A 20362-nucleotide genomic window follows, 5' to 3' on the forward strand; every position below is an offset into this window, starting at 1 on the left:
TACAATGAACATACAAGGAAAGACAGAGCTTTCATACTATTAATACTACATAACTTTAGTGAATCTGCCTCACTCACGAATGAACTGAAAGTGGTAAAAAAAAATCTTGGTTTGACTACTTTTCTCTTTGTAGACAACCTGTATATTACCAAATCCTGTAGGATTCCCAAGATTACCAACATTTTATACATATAAAACCTACATGGCATGTACACATAAAACATCCACAGTAAATTAACACTAAAATATTCAGTTAGGAGGGTCTAAATTGGGGAGGGGTCAAAAAAGACATAATGATAGGCCCAAAATAGTTGCCTGGACCCTTTAGTTGTAGCTGTTATTTTCAGCCTTTAAGTTAGCACCACAGAATGTAGAGTTCCTTGAAGCAAAACCTATTTACATTTCTTGCAAAAAGGTGTTAGCCCAGCAACAATAACCTGACTAGCTAATACTGGTCTTTCATGCCAGGAAGACCATGACACATGCTAGGAGCAGTCAAGAGTTTTCTCTCTAACCCAAGAAGCTCCAACAAGTGCAGCCACCTTGCATTAAGTGGATTATCTGGATATTTCAAGGAACAGCAGTGCTTCAACATCAATGCTTCAATCTTAGTTTTAACATTGCTTCATCTTGCCTTCTTGGAAACAGCTCAGCAGTTCCTCAGTGGAACAGAGAGTGTAATCAGGAAGAAACCATAGCCTAATGTTGAAAAAAAGCAATAATCCCCAGCTACTTATCTTTTTTGTTGCAAGGAAAGCAATCCAGTCTTTCAGGGAATTGACTTACTACTTGAAGTACATTTACTGTTCTTGCTGAGGCAATTGGCTATGATGACACTACCACTTTTACAGTTCTGCTGCAGGGATTTTTCTGTTCCTGTACTCTAAGAACTCAAAGTAGCACAATATTTTTTCCCCAAAATTTCTCCTCATTCACTTGTCATATTGGGAACATCTCTTTCAGACTCATCACGAAGTGTTTTCTTTTGTCTGTTTTAAAGTTCTGCCCCACCAACTTCATTGGATGGTCCCTAGTCTTAATAATGAAAATTAGATATTACATACAAATCTTCTCAGTTCTCAAAGACTTGAGCATTGGCTAGTTGGTTTTGAAGTGGATCCACCTTGGCTTATAGAATTTTTCTTATTCAAACCCAGGCATACTTGCTGTACATACTACTGAGTTCATAGTTCATTTATTGTAAGAACTATTGTCACCCCTGGTCTATAGCAGAACTTCTGAAAATCGGAATATTGATTCTCACAGAAACCGAGCATGTCTTTGGAGTCATTTTTAGAACCACAAACTGCAGTTTTCTGTTTTCTCCAAACTCAGTCATGATTCTTAGGGAAATGGGAGAAAAGAGAACTAACTAAGCAGAATGGATCTTGAGCTTCTTTGCTTAGAAGGATCCTTGTTTATCCCCTTAACCTACTAGATTTTAAAATAATTCTCCTGACTATTTACTGCATACTTTTTATCTACCAGGGTCAAAACTGAAAGAATATTAAATAGGGAATTCACCATATCAGACATGCTGATAGTTACCGCTGGATAAACACAAATAGGATCCAGCAGCAAAATATGATCTTTGCTAAATGAAATGTCTTTGAATCTAGCAATTTATTCTATGTATGTAAACTGATTTTATATTCAACACTACTAGAACTTAGGAAGCTAGCATCCATGTAAAAATCAATATAGGTCAGTTATGTGATTACCTCTGAAGCCTCATGGCTATTCATTTCTGAGTTTAAATATTATAACTGTTTTAGCATATTAACTTATAAATGGAGAAAATAATTGTATAAAATAATAAAGTTTCTCATTGAACCTGAGTATGTGTGAGAAAAAGTTAAACTATAACCACAATGAATAAAGCTGCATTGAAGTTTTATTAATGTCTTTTTTAAAATATATTTTGTATCTATATGTTATTTTATTATAATTATTCAGCTCTCTCTTAGACCCATACATGCACACAGAACATTCCATTATTTTTAGTTAGAGCAGAAAAATCCTTTAGAACCCCGACTTTCCCAATCTAGAGCTGCTTATTCCATATGAAGTTTTCTTCCATAGTAACAATATCATCTACTGCTCCCAAATAGTGATTTTTATTACGGTATTATCAGTTTGATGGCATAAGCAGGCAGTTTGAGGCCTGAGAGCTGCCATATTCCCCAACTCCTTTTTCAAGACCCCATTCTGACCAGCTATAGCTTTGGGATAGTCTTCAGGGACAGCATCTTGTAGATCTGATTGCAGTAGTCCATTTGTGAAGTGATTAAGGCACAGGTGGCAATCTGAAAGGCCTCCCTGGCGCAGAAGTCTCAATAAAAGCCTATGCTTCTGAGGATCCAATCAGCTGTATAGAGGGGAAAGCCTGGAACTTGGACTTAAGGATTGTTCTTAAATAGCAGTCCTGGCATCCATGGGAGTGGGTCTCTCCCTGAGATCTCCACTATCCCTACCTACCCACAAATAGATTGGATTGGATGTGGTGTAAAGGTGATGAAAAGTGTGTGTGGGGCGGGGGTAGGCTGCCTTCCTTTAACCCTTACTCTTCTCCTTCGTGTATGTTGTATGCCCTGCCACCACTAAAAGAGGGGAAGGAAGGAAGGAAGGAAGGAAGGAAGGAAGGAAGGAAGGAAGGAAGGAAGGAAGGAAGGAATTTCCAAAATAAATATTTGTGATTCTATGGAAACTTTCCCAGAGGCAAGCCCCACTCAAAAAGGGAGACTTCTGAGCAAACATGCATAAGAAAGCAATTCTGGTATGTTTTTCAAGGGACAGAAAAGAGCATAAGTTCCAATATGGGACTAAAAAGTTTCACTTAGCATTTGAATAAGTAGTGGATATATATGATGTATAACTAGCTTGTAGTTATTTTACTGAGAGTTAAAGTGCGATAGAATTTAATATTTTATTGTTGTTTGCATATTTTAGATTATGTTTGTTTGTATTTTTATACCCTGTATTTAGCTCTGGGAAGTCGGGGAGGGGGGAGGGTAGGGTAGGGTTGGGGAAGGTTGGGGAGGGGGGAGGGGGAGGGTGGGGGTTTTGTATTCAAAAATGTATTGTAAAACTTTTCAATAAAAAAGAGCATAAGTTCCAAAAGTGGAGTAAATGTGTAAAAAGTGTGATGATTACTTTGCAAGAGAGAAGGGGGGGAAAAAGAATTCCAGAAGGCAAGAGTCATGTGAGGCAGAATAAGGCAGGGATATGAGCTTCAATACAACTCATCACACATTAAGGTATAAAACATGATAAATAATTAATTATTAGCAAGCCTTGCTACATAGGATTTCTGAGTGCATCTTGAGGTAATTATCTTTCCTCTTCCTCTATAAATTTGCTCTTGTTCAGTTAACAGATTTTATTGAAAAACATATTTGCTCATTGATTATCATAAAACATGGGTCCTTGATGCAATGGCTGAAAACAGGATAAGAAGAATATATAGTTTGCAATGGCAGGAGTTAATTATCCCCTTCACAGCAAAACAAATACATGCATGCAGACATAAACCTACCTGACAAGCTACTTGCAAGTCAAATCCACAGATCTCTTAAGTTAAAAGGAAATTGCTCATGAGCTGAGGCTTGCACCCGACAAGCAGATTAACATAAATAGGTTTCAGGAATAGACATTCATATGCAATACACCACTGGTGTCAAACTTGCTGCGTCACGTGATGTGACATGATGTATCGTGTCTTTTTTTGCATTGCCAGATCCAGGATGGGCATGGCTTCCATATGATGCAACCAGCCTACGGGCCAGCAGTTTGACACCCCTGCAATACACCATCAGTAATAAAAATACAGATTACAGGTAGTCCTTGACTTACGACCACAATTGACCCCAAAATTTCTGTTGCTAAGTGAAACACTTGTTAAGTGAGTTATCCCTCGTTTTATGATCTTTCTTGCCACATTTGTTAAGTGAGTGACATGACTGTTAAATGACTCTGGCTTCCCCATTGACTTTGTCAGAAGGTCACAAAAGGGGATCACATGACCCCAGGACACTGCAACCATCATAAATATGAGTCAATTGCCAAGTGTCAGAATATTGATTGCATGACCATGGGGATGCTGCAATGGTAGTGTGAAAAATGGTCATAACAAAGTGCCGTTGTAACTTTGAATAGTCACTAAATAAACTGTTGTAAGTCAAGGATTACCTGTATTACAAGGCATACTATTATTATTAATAGAACTGGATATATAATGGCAAAAACCTTCACTTCAAAAGACATGTGTTTGTATTTGATAGGCAAAGAGTGTTTTAAAGAAAATGCGGCTGAGAAAATTCTGAAGGAAATTCTCTTAGGATAGAGCAATAGTTTCTTTTCAAGGATAAGTGTTCTGACCCCTCTGTTTCCAGGACTCCCAGTGAACAAAATGCTTTGTTGCTTCTTTCCCATGCTTATTGCCAAACACTATATTTTAAAAAAATATGCAGTTAGTTTTAGATTCTTTAACTTCAGTACAGATATTCAGGGCTTGTCTGCATTCTCTTGAATAAGAGGAGAATGAGCAGAATAATAAATCCACTGACAGTAGATATTCTCCAGATAATTGGGAAACAATAATAGTAATTTGTACAAAGCCACATAAGGAAAAATGTGTCTTAAAAGAAGACTGGCTTTCTAGTTCAGATATACACAACAATATGATCCATCACTCTGCAAAGCCCATCAGTCATATAGTTTTGCTTACAGCTGTAATCCCAGGCAGAGGATGGGTGATAACTGATTAGTAATAGGAATTTGCAACTGTAGCTGATTGTAAATTCAATATGAGTCTGGAATATGAAGTGTCTGCTAAAAAGACAAATTCTATTTTAAATCAATAGAAGTATAGTTTCAAATCATGGAAAATAGTACTTTTGTTTTGCATTGATCAAGCTAAATTTATATGACCCAATTCTGGGAATGATATTTCGAAATAATTTAAGATAAACAGGAATGTATCTATTTATCTATAAACTTTTACACCTTAACAAAAAATGAAACACCCAATTTGGTGTAGTGATTAAGGCATTAGGTTAAAAACAGGAAGATTATATATCCCAGAGGGATGTAAATGCTTCCACGATAGACGATCCATATTCATTGTGTGGATATGTTGGAATGGCAGAGTTTAGGAGCTTCAGATATAAGATCCATTCTGAACCCAGTTCCATGTGGAACAAGAGATAATCGTGCTCATGATCAAAGCAGATCAAGATCATGATCAGAGTAGCTCCTGTATCCTGACAGATTTAGTGACAAAGTGTTATGTAACACAATAAAACTATTCACTTCTGTTACCCTGCTATCTGTTAAGCTACTGCAAAAAGGATGCAATCTCTACTAGGGATAACAGTTGGCATCCCTTACATATATGCTTTTCCCTATCAAGATCATAGATGCTGAAATATAAGATATATCCATTTACAATATAATATTCTTCTTGTTGCTCACTAATAACTGTAACTAGGGAGCAGTACACATGTAATGTATAGGATTGTTTTTCCTCCAGTCCAATTTAAAATAAATAAATTACTTTTTCTAAAAAATTGTTTATCAAATAAAAAAGTTCAAGAGTAATAAATTGCAATTTGTCATGTAAAAATACTCCATGAAGAACTCTATGAGATATTTAAAAGCAGCTAATTAGAAGCCTCTTTTTATATATACTTATTTATTTATTTATTTATTTATTTATTTATTTATTTATTTATTTATTTATTTATTTATTTATTCGGTTTATATACCGCCCTATTCCCAAAGGACTCAGGGTGGTTTACAAGGCAAAATTTAAAAACAATCAAATATAAAATTAAAATTAAATTAAATTAAGTCTAGCCGCAAAAATTAAATCACAATTTAAAAACATTAAACCCCTCAGTCCAGACCAGATAGCTCAAAGAGCCAGGTTTTTAGGTCCCGGTGAAATGAACGAAGGTCGGGGGCAGTCCGGAGTTCCATTGGCAGTTGATTCCATAGGGCAGGCGCGCCCACAGAGAACGCCCTCCCCCTGTGGATCGCCCGTCGGCAATCCTTGTCCGGCGGTACCCTGAGGAGGCCCTCCCTTAGTTGTAACCACATGAAATAACCATAGGGCCATAGGCAATAATTGCTGGAATCCATCCTTTTGCAAAAGGCAATAGAAAATGGTGTTTTCCAAATATGACTACCGTAATTCAGTGATAACAACTATAACATGATTTGAAATGAAAGAAGAAAGTAGATGGAATACCACTTGTAGACCTTCAACTTTTATGTCCTGTGAAAATAGAAAAGGGTGGAAAAAAGACTTCTTATTCAACTAATGCTTTATTTGGAAAAACAATTACTCACTACTTCCCAGGAATCAATTCTGCACAATACCATACACTGACCTGAATTGTGACAGCAGAAAAATACATTTCTCCTCCTCCCCTCTTGCATTTTACATGTGGGAAAATAGCTTTTTAGCCTGAACCTCTTTTGATTAAGTTTGTAGCCTCATGAATTCAGTAAGATCTTCAGAGTAAATATGCACAAGATGGTAATGTAAAATTGGCTATATATGAATAATTATATTCACATTTAGAATGAGCTTGAATTCTTCTCTACATAATTAAGAACTGATTAAGTTAATCCACCATATAGATTTTTAAAATTCTATCAGTGAACACAACCTACTGGGCAATTTGGTGATGTACCAAATTCATTTCTATTGTAGGTTTGCACTGCCCTCATCTGGTTTCTGGTAGCCTGTATTCTTAGAATTGTTTTACTATACAATTTCCAAGTATTGTGGGTTTTTTTACTCTCTGATTTTCAATTATTGCTACAGGTTGCCTACCAAATGATAGGACATACCAGAAGCTCCTTGAGGTTTTTCTCTTCATCACTTTTAACAGATGACCTGCCTGTGAACCAAATCCACATCCTTTCTATGGTCTCACAGTCTCCAACAAGCCTTTCTAAACTCCTGTGAATAAAGTAATACTTAACACTTTCATTAATATATGTAATATGAGAATATAAGAGGATTTGTGGCACATTTTTGGAGATAATTTCTCTAAAATACCAACATGGGTACTGTTCCAGAGAAAATTGGGCAAATTATGGTTTAGTCTAATTTCATAGAATTATTTTCACTTGTTATCTGGCAAAATGGTTAAATTGTGTGGAGAGATTCTGCTAACCTCCTCTCATTCTAATACTGGATTCTCCAAAAGAGATTGACTTCAAAGCAGCCGAGACCATTGACCTCAATGAAGCATTTGCAATGTCTTAAGCCTATCCAATAGCCCCATCTGCTTTGAAGTAGTTGGATGCCAAACTGGGTTTTAAGAAATCCTCACTGGGTCATGTGGATTACTGTAGCAATTTATTGGCCAGTTGTGAAGTTTTAGGGAAAAGCTTGAGTGAGTAATAGTGGAACAACTATAAGTAGTCATGTTTAAATGAATTGGTTATATTCATTTCAGTTAAGATTCAGGCTAAGATTTGACACTGAAACAATTATGGCTATACCAACAGAGCACTTGGAGATATATTTCAACCTGGTAATATCTGAACTGGAAGTTTCAGCTTATTTCATATTGTTCTCTCTACTTTTTATCATTTACAGTACTAGATATCATTGTGATATCCTTTGAGAGTCAGGTAGTGCAGTCTGATGTGATCAGAATGAACATGAAATTTTAGGCTGACTGTAGATTTTTTACCCCAGTGCTAGATGACCCATGATTATCTAAGAAGGTTATTTATCATAAGTAGGAAAATAATTGTAATGGCAAATTTAGTTCAATAATTAGTCAATATTTACTTACCTAAATAGGTAAACAGAATGACTATAGCTTCCCCATTGATTTTGCTCATGGGAAGCTGGCAGAAAGCTTTGGAAATCATGTTCATGTGATTAGAGGAATATTGCAAAGCCACTGCTTTTGCAAATAAAATAGGTCTGAACAGCATTAAAATTTCAATTCACAGAAATGATAGTCTTGGATTTTTTACACATTTTTTAAATTAGCAGATTTTAGGTACTTTAAGTTTCAAAAATTGTTGTGGCATAATGCACTGATTAGGCTAACTTGAGGGTACAAACAGACAAACAGATAAATACAATTAGAATTTTAGTAGTCTATAAATGGATATTAAATAACTGGATAAAGTCTTTGGGATTTGGATCAAGATGCCACTGTGGTTTAATGGTTACCGGATCTAGGAATTTGGAGAAAGGGAGATCAGCTACTGTACATTGACCACCAGAAGCATCAGGTAACTAATTTAATCTTTCATCAGAGGTGAATAGTCAGACATTATTTATGGGGACAAAATCGTCTACTGTAAAAGGTGCATAAACTTTAAAAGCTATCTAAGTCTTCAAGCTCAATGGTTACAGAAAGGTATATTTGAATGGTACATAGTCATCCTTCCCTTAAACTCTCAGAGCAGACAGATATAGATGTTACATTATGCCATGCCCCTATTTGCATGTCATTGGTACATCCACTGCTGTTCTATCAGCAGCAGCCCTTCATATTCTTAGGAAGATAAAGGATTTGCTAGTAACCAATTTGTATAGCCCATAAAGGCCTATACATCTAGTCTTAATGGAGTATATGACATACATTCCAAGGACCTAGAATGAAAACTGCCTGTTCAAAGTATGTGCTAAAAGTTCTAAAAGGGTTGGGGTTCACATATGTCAGGGGTGTCAAACTCATAACGTCATGTGACCTGTCACGACATATTGCAACTTTTTTTTCCATTGCCAGCAATGGGGAGAGCGCAGTTTCAGCATGACACATCTGGCCAACAGGCTGGCAGTTTGACACCTCTGACATATGTGAAGAAGCACTTCCTACTATATAAATTACAAGAGCATTATGATAATTAGAGTTTCTCTATAGTACAATCTACAGAAAAGCAAATTATATGTGTATAAAGGACACAGCTTATTGGGAGAGGTGCTCCAATCTTGAAATGCTCTCCTAAAGGAGCTATGTTTAGTCCTAACACTACAGGTGAAACTCGAAAAATTAGAATATCATGCAAAAGTTCATTTATTTCAGTAATGCAACTTAAAAGGGGAAACTAATATATGAGATAGACTCCTTACATGCAAAGCAAGATAGTTCAAGCTGTGATTTGTCATAATTGTGATGATTATGGTATACAGCTCATGAAAACCCCAAATCCACAATCTCAGAAAATTAGAATATTACATGCAATCAATAAAACAAGGAGTGTACATAGAACAATATCGGACCTCTGAAAGGTATAAGCATGCATATGTACTCGGTACTTGGTTTGCAGTGGCGTAGCGTGGGGGGTGCAGGGGGGGCCGTCCGCACCGGGCGCAACATCTGGGGGGCGCGCTCGCACTCGCAGCTCTCTGCCCCTGCCTGGCTCACTCACTCTCTCTCACTGCAGTGCTGGCTGTGCGAATCTGATCTGAGCCGCCAGGTCGCCACCCACTGTGGAGGGGGTTAGGGGGCGCAAATTACTTGCCTTGCCCCAGGTGCTGACAACCCACGCTACGCCACTGTTGGTTTGGGCCCCTTTTGCAGCAATTACTGCCTCAATGCAGCGTGGCATGGAAGCTATCAGCCTGTGGCACAGCTGAGGTGTTATGGAAGACCAGGATGCCTCAATAGCGGCCTTCAGCTCTTCTGCATTGTTCGGTCTCATGTCTCTCATCTTTCTCTTGGCAACGCCCCATAGATTATCTATGGGGTTCAGGTCAGGTGAGTTTGCTGGCCAATCAAGCACAGTAATCCCACGGTCATTGAACCAGGTTTTGGTGCTTTTGGCAGTGTGGGCAGGTGCCAAGTCCTGCTGGAAAATGAAGTCAGCGTCCCCATAAAGCTCATCTGCGGAAGGAAGCATGAAGCGCTCCAAAATCTCCTGGTAGACGGCTGCGTTGACCCTGGACTTAATGAAGCCCAGTGGACCAACACCAGCAGATGACATGGCTCCCCAAATCAACACAGACTGTGGAAACTTCACACTGGACTTCAAGCATCTTGCAGTGTGTGCCTCTCCATTCTTCCTCCAGACTCTGGGTCCTTGGTTTCCAAATGAGATGCAAAAGTTGCTCTCATCAGAAAAGAGGACTTTGGACCACTGAGCAACAGACCAGGTCTGTTTTTCTTTAGCCCAGGTAAGACGCTTCTGACGTTGTTTGTTGTTGAGGAGCGGCTTGACAAGAGGAATACGACATTTGAAGCCCATGTCCAGGATCCGTCTGTGTGTGGTGGCTCTTGATGCACTGTCTCCAGCCTCAGTCCACTCCTTGTGAAAGTCCCCAATTTTTTTTGAATGGCCTTTTCCTGACAATCCTCTCCAGGCTGTGGTCATCCCTGATGCTTATGCACCTTTTTCTTCCACACTTTTCCCTTCCACATAACTTTCTATTAATGTGCTTTGATACAGCACTTGGGGAACATCCAACTTCTTTTGCAATTACCGTACCTTTTGAGGCTTTCCCTCCTTATGGAGGGTGTCAATGATGGTTTTCTGCACAACTGTCAGGTCAGCAGTCTTCCCCATGATTGTGATTCCTACTGAACCAGACTGAGACACTATTTAAAGGCTCAGGAACCCTTTGCAGGTGTTATGGCTTAATTAACTGATTAGAGTGGGACACTTTGAGCCTAGAATATTGCACCTTTTCACAATATTCTAATTTTCTGAGATTGTGGATTTGTGGTTTTCATGAGCTGTAAGCCATAGTCATCACAGTTATGACAAATCACAGCTTGAACTATCTTGCTTTGCATGTAATGAGTCTATCTCATATATTAGTTTCCCCTTTTAAGTTGCATTACTGAAATAAATGAACTTTTGCACGATATTCTAATTTTTTGAGTTTCACCTGTATTTGTTACTCTGGACAGAGAATAAACAATTGAGAACATGCTAGACTGCATATAGTTAATTGAATTTGATTGGAGTCAAACAGCATTCCTTAGAGTTTCAAGCTGCATAATTAAATTATTAATTCACCTTACTACATTATGGGCTTTTTAAAAAAATGGATTTGGAATGAAAACATCATGAGTGGGGATGTGGGGAGTGGGGAAAACATCATTAATAGGGGAAGACTATCACATCTGTCCAGAAGCACAGCTCTTTGTGGGCAGTTCTTAAAAACAATAGTATGTTGAGTATGATATACTGTACTACTCTGGTTTTCAACAGCACTATACAGTATATTAGTCAGTGAACTGCTAGGTTAACCAAAACTATAGATACCTATAAGAATATTCAGTGCATGTCTATGAAAATTGAGAAGCTTCAGATTCAAAATTGTACTTCTGTAGCCTGTGTGGCAGGGAAGTCTTCCCAGTTGGCATTATACCCAAGGAAACCCTAGCTCTTCACTTTTTGTTTTCACACAATGTTCTTAGGGAAGTTTGCAGTTCCCCACTGATCACCATATATTTAAATCCCTTTCTCAAACTCTAGTTCTTCACTAGTTTTTAATCAGTGGCTACAACTTACCTGCCCAATTCTGAGTAACAACTCCATGGCAACCAAGGGTTTCAAAAAGGTTTTCAGCCTTCTATTGATTAAATGATGACAGGAAGTAGGATTTTGGGGGAAAAACAGAATTCAATGAATTGTACAATGATTTAGTGCTAGAAGTAACTAGAGTTATGTGTATGTCGTCTGGGGGAGACTTTTCACATGATGGATGACCCTAGGCACAGCTGAACATTTCAGCTGGAGAAGTTGCCATTCATAGCTCCTGGAATGTTGTGTGTTAAAGATCTATTGATAAGCATGTCGCTGAATGTGTGGATGACCTTGGTTGATGCTGCTGCCTAGAAACAAACAGACCAGAGAGACAGGAGCCCCCAATGGATTAATGGTAAGAGGAAGGAAGGATCTACCTTAATTGATTATCTTGACCCATACCAATCGGGTTTCAGGCCCGGGTACAGCACGGAGACGGCATTGGTCACGCTGATGAATGATTTCTGGCGGGCTTGGGACAGGGGTTGTTCCTCTGTCCTAGTCCTATTAGATCTCTCAGCGGCTTTTGATACCATCGACCATGGTATCCTGCTGCAACGTCTCAGGGGGTTGGGAGTGGGGGGCACTGTTTTGCGGTGGTTCTCCTCCTACCTCTTGGGCCGTTCGCAGTCGGTGTTGATGGGAGGGCAGAGGTCTGCCGCGAGGTCTCTCATTTGTGGAGTTTCTCAGGGGTCGGTCCTCTCTCCCCTCCTGTTCAATATCTATATGAAGCCGCTGGGTGAGATCATTCGTGGTTTTGGGGTGGGGTGTCATCAGTACGCCGATGATACCCAACTTTTTCTTTCCACCCCAAACCAACTCAGTGATGCCCTCGACGTGATGTCCCATTGCCTGGAGGCGGTTCGGGTTTGGATGGGGAGAAACAGGCTCCGACTCAATCCTGCCAAGACTGAGTGGCTGTGCGTACAGGCATCTCAAGTGAACCATTCTATTCCATCTTTAATGATGGGGGTGAGGTGTTACCCCCCATCGATAGGGCTCGCAACTTGGGTGTCCTCCTGGACTCGCAGCTCAGCCTTGAAGATCATATAGGAGCTGTGACCAGGGGGGCTTTTGCCCAGGTTCGCCTGGTGCGCCAGTTGCAGCCTTATCTGAACCGAGATGCCTTGCGCACAGTCACTCATGTGCTCGTGACCTCCCGGTTAGACTACTGCAATGCTCTCTACATGGGGCTGCCCTTGAGGACCACTCGGAGGCTTCAACTGGTGCAGAATGCAGCCGCGCGAGTTGTGATGGGGGCTTCCCGATACTCCCATATAACACCTCTGCTCTGCGAGCTGCATTGGCTTCCGGTTGCCCTCCAGGTGAGATTCAAGGTGCTGGTGATGACCTATAAAGCCCTAAATGGCTTGGGTCCGGGATATCTGAGGGAACACCTGTTGCCGGCATCAAGTTCCCTTCATCCTGTGCGCTCCCACAGGGAGGGCCTTCTCAGGGTGCCGCCGGCAAAGGATTGCCAGCGGGCAACACCCAGGGGGAGGGCCTTCTCTGTGGGTGCGCCTGCCCTCTGGAACCAGTTACCCATAGAGCTTAGGACTGCCCCCCCTGATTTTCGTTCATTCTGCCGGGACCTGAAGACCTGGCTCTTTGAGCTTTCCGGCCAGGACTGAGGATTTTTTAATTTTTTAACTTATTGTAATTGGGTTTTTAATCAGAGTTATAGGGGTTTTAGATTTTAATTAAGGAAAATTTAATCTATTTTAATTGTTATTAATTTTGTATTGTAATATTGTTTTAATTGCCTTGTGAACCGCCCTGGGTCCTACGGGAGAAGGGCAGTATATAAGTTTAATAAATAAATAAATAAATAATTGGTCAGATGGTTAAAGTTTATACTTTCAAACTTGCAAGATTCTGTTAATGTAGTTTTACAATAAAGCAGAATTAGCCTCATTTATCCAGGAGGGCTGACACAGTAACATAGAATGGATTATTTGCAGATGTGCTACAGAGCAGCAAGATTTAGGCAAAATTTCCTACTAGGTGCACAATGGGAGGAGTACAGTAATACATCAGTGAGATTGTCACTAGAAAGGAGGAACCTGGTTTGGACCACCTACTTTGATTTAGCATGAGAAAACTTCTGTAATGTATTTACTCTGTAGAAATATTTTATGAGAAGTTTTATTCTGAAGAATTATTTATGAAACATACAATATCATGAGGGCGCTCTGGCTATTTCTTCTTCCTCTGGAGAAATTCGGTGAGATTTTCCTACAGATTTTGTGGAGATTTTTAAAGACCAATTTTGCCTAAGTTGACATCCAGACATACGTTTTCATAAATATTAGTAGCAATATCATACCATGGTGGAACCTGTTCAGTCAGCCAATCAATTTAATTAATTTATCTATCTATGATACTATATTCTATTACACTCCTTTTTTTTCTGCACTTGGGATATTCCAAGGATGCTGCTGTCAGATGTTTGTGCTTGAGAAGCATAGTGTTATTTGCTTTCATGAACATCAGCACTCAGTCCTATAAACTGGAAACAGAACTACCTTCTTCTAATATCTTAGCTATAATGGTGGTAGAGGGGTCAAGAAAATCTGTGAAAATTTGTCAGTATATGTTAAGCTAGATGCTTTACTTATGCAGAATGAATTTTGGTTGGGACAAAGCTATGTCTCCTTTTGAATAGTAAGTTGAAGGCTTGCTACAAAAGGGAGAAGAGTCAATAAAAATTGTTTTAAAAAAGTGAGTGGAGGTAAAAAATTAAATATATGGTAGTTGCTACCCCGTTTCAATTAAAAGCCTTAGAAGATTAAAGCTCAGAATTAAAAGATGTTACATAGACTATCTCCCTTCAGTATTAGGAATTCCACCATCTCTATCAGATTTCATTATCTAATAAGATTTTTCTAAAATTTGATTGGGCTCTATTTTTTCATAACACAGATCCATTCTTCTATGCCATGCTTTCAACAGAGAACAACACTTGACCTTCTATGGAATATCTTTTTTGGTATTTGAAGAATGCTATCATAGCCACACTTCATCTTCTCTTGTCCAGAATGAACACGTTTAGATCCTTATAGGACTCATGTTGCTAAGTTCTTGAGCATTCTCATTATGCTCTCTAAACTGCTGTCTAAATCCTTCTCAAAGTTGTTTGCCAGACTCTCCGATTAACACCTACATACATCTCCTACATAGAGCAGCATGGTAGGAAAAGGCAGACAGAGGGGCTTATAACTGAAACAATGTGAGAGTTGTTGGTAGTAGCTTTGAGTATAGGACAGTCCTACGATAAGTATAGGACAGACCTACAATGAGCACCATGACACATTGGTCACACATTAAATATCTATGCTTGATTCTGTGCCAATATATCAGGCAATTGGACGGCCACATTTGAAAAGATCTCCTTACAAAGATCTTGTAATGCTATATAATTTTAATATAAAAAGTTTAATATCAAATGGTTTATTCAGGATTGATATAGTACAGCTTCAAAAGTGGTGACTAATCCCCTTTTCTTGTTTTTCATCTGCATGCTATTTATTTGCAACTGGTGGAATTGTCTTTCCTTTGAGCTATGTGGTACTGCTGAAGCCGTCTTGCCAATTCTTCCACCTTCTCAATGCTGGAAAGGGAGACATTGCTGCTGCTGCTGCTGCTGCTGCTATAACTGCTAGTTTGATCAGAGGTAGTCTGCTGGTACACAGAAGTATAGTGAGAGCCCCAAAGATCCTTGTGTGGCCTATACTCAGAAGCCTTCGAAGACAGACAGATCTTTTCACCGCTTGAGGAAAAGCCAAGTGGGAAGCTTTTGCAAGCAGCTGCTGGCACAAAAAAGATTAAGGGAGAAAGAGTTTAGTGAGAACAGTGGAAACTGATCTGCTGCCTCTTAGCCAGAAACCACAGAATACATCATTAGCAATAATGCAAAGGTAAAGGTAAAGGTAAAGGTTCCCCCGCACATGCATGCTAGTCGTTTCCGACTCTAGGGGCCGGTGCTCATCTCCGTTTCAAAGCCGAAGAGCCAGCGCTTGTCCGAGGACGTCTCCGTGGTCATGTGGCCGGCATGACTAGATGCCAAAGGCGCACGGAACGCTGTTACCTTCCCACCGGAGTGGTCCCTATTTTTCTACTTGCATTTTTTACGTGCTTTCGAACTGCTAGGTTGGCAGAAGCTGGGACGAGTAACAGGCGCTCACTCTGTTACGCGGCACTCGGGATTCGACCCGCCAAACTGCCGACCTTCTGATCGACAAGCTCAGCGTCTTAACCCACTGAGCCACCGCGTCCCTAATAATGCAAACAGTTCCTTAAAGGAGAGAATAAAGGGAACAAATGAACCAAACTGTCTTTGTCACAAAATCTGTCACTGGCTAAAATAAATACAGGTAGTCCTTGACTAACAGCAGTTTATTTACTGACTGCTCCGAGTTACAACACCACTGAAAAATGTGACTTATGACCATTTTTCACACAACCATTGCAGCATCCTTATGGTCACATGATCAAAATTCAGATGCTTGGCAATTGATTCATATTTATGATGATTGCAGTGTTCTGGGGTCATATCACTTTTTGAGATGTTCTGACAACTAATATTAATGGGGAAGCCAGATTCACTTAACAACTGTCTCACTAACTTAACAACTGTCTCACTTAGCAACAGAAATTTTGGGCTCAATTTGTGGTTGTAAGTGGTTGTAAGTCGAGGACTAGCTGCATGGAGCTCCTCCATCAGCAATACCTGAAATGATGTAACTATAAGCATGTTGTTATGGTCAAAGAATGCATGGGTGGAATTCTGCTGTCTTGCATGGCAATGTGAAAAATGGATATATAGAAATGTGGGGAAAAGGCTTCATGTTGTTTGTACTCTTTTAAGCATGTTTAAAAATCTCCTTCCAAAGCTTCAACCAGGGATGGGAAGCCAAATAGCTCTCAGATGTTAAGGTTTAAATTTCCAACATCTATACCAATGGTGAGGAACACTGAGAAGATTGCTCTCGAATTTTGGAGAGCCAGAATTTCCCTATTCTTAAATGAATGGGCATTATTGGTATTAATAAGATTTTTATTAATGTATTAAGGATCAAGTTGGTACTATTTTGAAGATCAGGGTACAACAGAATCTGTGACTTGATAATTGGAACTTGTACATTTACCATATAATGGCTGATTCACACAACATACTGAGAAAATTGTTTGAATTTCTATAAACTGCTCAGCCCCACTTTATCCTAATCTAATGTGCTGTGTGAACTCATTCAGTATGGGGTGTGTTTGAATTTGACTTAATACAATGTGTAAACTTATTGCTATGTACAGTATATAAATGATGGCTTAGTATTACTATTTATCCTACTAATGGGTTACAGAAACCTTACTGGATCTCATAACCCACCCACCCCCACCCAAATAGTGGCTACATTCATACAACACACTGAATCACAAAGTAGTCATATTTTAGTCTGCCATGATGCGCAAACACAATTCACATAGTGAAATTGTGGCCCAGTGTGTCATGTAAATTCCACAAAATTGTGGAATGACTGAAATGAGAAAAACATAAGAATGTTTTATGAACACATTGTTTTATTGATGTGATATGCTATGGTTTTGTGTACAATAAAAGACTCATGAGAAAACTTTGTATCAATAAATGTAAGTAAAGTTAATGAAATTAAAGGAAACTATAGTAATATAATAGTAAGTGAACAAGATTAAAATTTATTCAAGAGATAGATTCTAGTAATAGGAAGTGGACACATTCCATCGAGACAGCAAATTTCAATACTAACTCATTCATTTCAAAGTTTACTATTTCGAATTCATCTATGTAGAATTCATGTTCTACAAAACATGCAAAACCAAAAATGAATACTTATTATGAGTCAGGAGCTATCATTCTGCATTATAATAACTCTTAGTAGTTCCTAAAGTAAACCATACAATTGTTAAAAATTATTTGGCTACTTCAAATGGAATACATTGCAAAAGGCTGCGTTCATTCTTCATGCAAGACATAATCCATTATCCATGGTTTACAATCATTTTATTTGTATATTACACTAAGGCTAATATGGTTAGTGCATTTTGATTTAGTGTGAAAAGGGAACTTAGACATAATGTGATGACTGCAGCTTGTTCTAGAAACCTTGATTTAAACATTTTTGGTGAGATTATGTACAATCTAAGTCATTTAGTTTGACAAGAAAAGTTGTAAAATGGGGCAAAACAAATATCTTGCTTAGCAACAGAAATTTTGGATTCAGTTGTGGTCATAAGTTGAGGACTACCTGTACTTTGGAGTTTCTGAGCCCTCCTATCAGATAAATGACCCAGAGAGTGACACTGGCAGGAGCATAAGCCTAACATTTAGACAAGCCAGGTGCCAGGTGATGATATCAGCTCAAAGGTAACTCTTTTAATTATTGAGGAATAGCATCAAACTACCTTAAATAGATTTTGAGATTGTGAGATGGTCAAGGCAAAGCCAGAATGCCATCCAGATCACTGATGGGGCCAGTATTGAAATAAAAGTTTCTCATTTATCAGGGCACATACCATTGTAACATGGACTGTGAGAAATATGAATCAAGGAAATCTGAAATTAATAAAATAGAAATATGATATATTGCATTCCATGTTTAAAAAATAAATGTAAATCAGAATGGGATAATTAAAAAAAGATAATTATATAATAAACAATTCAAGGGATGTTCATACTAAGGAATGGATGACAATGATATTAAAAAAGAACTTCATTAGATGTGTGTTAGGCTAAAATTGAATATAGTACAGAATCATCTATAAACCACTAAAACTCTTGTTCCTGTAACTTTTAACTGGGTGTAACGTTACTTCATAGAGCAAAAAGTTTTGAACCAAGCTATCTCAAATGGGATAACTGACAGAATGAATCCAAATTCTGGGGCCTAGGACTCACATGGAATTGAAATATGGCAAAATTTATAAAACATTTAATGACATAAAAATTATCATAAAACAACTTATGATCTAATGCAAAGTGTCGTAAATGATGTTTGACTGTGCTATTCAGTTCAACATGGGCTATTTTCAAGGCAGATACATCAAAGCTGTACATCAGAAGTTCTGCCATTGGGGCATTGAGGAATCTAGTGAAGAAATATCTCTGAATATTGGGATCATATCCAGAATATTTATTATATTATTATATCAATAATGTTTATTATATTTATATCCATTATATTTATATCCAGAATTTTTGTTCAGTGTTTCTGATGTAATTCTGAAAAGTTATTTGGAGTTCAAGGGAGTACATAGCATCTCTCAGCAAGAGATAAGGGATATCTTGAAAACCAGTGCGTGTGGTGGTGGGGGAATCACATTTCAAGGAGAAAAAGATCAAAGTGGCTTTCTGAACAAGGCATTGTGATAAAAGCTGTGAAACAAAGAGGATGGAAGCCTTGCGCACACTGTGTGTAGACTGATGTTAATACAGGCAGTTCTCAATGTACAACAGTTTAGTGACTGTTCAAGGTTACAACAGCACTGAAAAAAGTGACTTATGACCATTTTTCACACTTACAACCATTGCAGCATCCCCATGCTTATGTGATCAAAATTCAGATGCTTGGCCACTGACTCATATATATGATGATTGCAGTGTCCCAGGTCATGTGATCACCTTTTCTGACTTTCTGAAAAAGTCAGTGGGGAAGCCAGATTCACTCAACAATCGTGTTACTAACTTAACAACTACAGTGATTCACTTAACAACCATGGCAAGGAAGGTCATAAAATGGGGCAAAAATCACTTAACAAATGTCTCACTTAGCAACAGAAATTTTAGGTTCAATTGAGGTCATAAGCTGAGGACTATCTGTATTACGCAAGAACAAGGAAAGCTATTTCAACCAATGGAGGAATATAACAAGAAAAGAAAAGTGATATTTTTATAAAGACAAGCCAATCACAAATTTTTGCTTTGGATACAAATGTTCAAGAGTATGACTAATATCTGATATAGGCAAATGAGTTGAAAGAAAGATGGAAATACCAAACTGACATTAGAGGCATTCATAGTAAGTCAATATTTCATCAAAATAATGATGTACTTGTGTGTGACATGCCCATGGGATAATTTCAGTGGCGGGATTCAGCCGGTTCGCACCACTTCAGCAGAACTGGTAGCTAATTTTTTGTTGCCCAGGCCCAGAATGGACTTCCGGAAGCAGCATCCACATAGAGAACTGGTTGTTCACATATTTGAATCCCACCACTGGATAATTTAAGATACAGAACAGGCAGTGTAAAAGCAAAGACTGGCAAAGAACATTATATACACCTGGACTGAAAAAGGGGATGCAAAAGAATGCTCAGATTAGTGAACCATTGCACTGATTTCTCACACACGTTTTCTTAAAATATTACAAAGGAAAAAAAGCTACATTAGAAATGCCAAATGAACAGTCAATTTAAAAAGAAGCACAAAATCAAACAGCCAATGAAAAAGAGATAACAGAGAGGAAAAGAGTATATAATAAGATTTATCTTTGCTTCATTAATTCCAACTCATCCTTTGAGTGTATAAATCATGTCTGAATGTGGAATATATTAAAGTTGATGTGTGTGGCAGGTATCTTTCTGACCAAGGACAGAACCTCTAAATTTACCAACAGTGCTATGGAACAAAAGAACAACTAATCAGTCAGTTCTGAACCAGATAAAACTGACTGTACATGAAGCAGAAAATAACATATTGTGAGCATACTGTGTGAGCAGATGGTAGACTAGAACCAATTATTCCATTCAGTAAGGTTTAGTGAGGAAGAGAAAAGAAACAGATAATAGCAGATGGAAATGATAAAAGGAATTGTTG

The 20362-nt window shown here is 38.5% G+C and overlaps 1 protein-coding gene across 1 annotated transcript in view; it reads right to left on the reverse strand.

Moving 5' to 3' along the window:
- Positions 1-15039: 15039 nt before the first annotated feature.
- Positions 15040-20362, reverse strand: part of VWA3B (von Willebrand factor A domain containing 3B) — a gene marked incomplete at both ends in the record, with an annotated part of 114378 nt that continues 109055 nt past the window's right edge. The window contains one exon of the mRNA XM_081326387.1: positions 15040-15323. Coding sequence (XP_081182513.1) covers positions 15040-15323 — 284 coding nt within the window. The remainder of the gene's footprint in view (positions 15324-20362) is intronic.

This window comes from Vipera berus, assembly GCF_964194415.1.
Source record: "Vipera berus genome assembly, chromosome: 4".
Lineage (NCBI taxonomy): Eukaryota > Metazoa > Chordata > Lepidosauria > Squamata > Viperidae > Vipera > Vipera berus.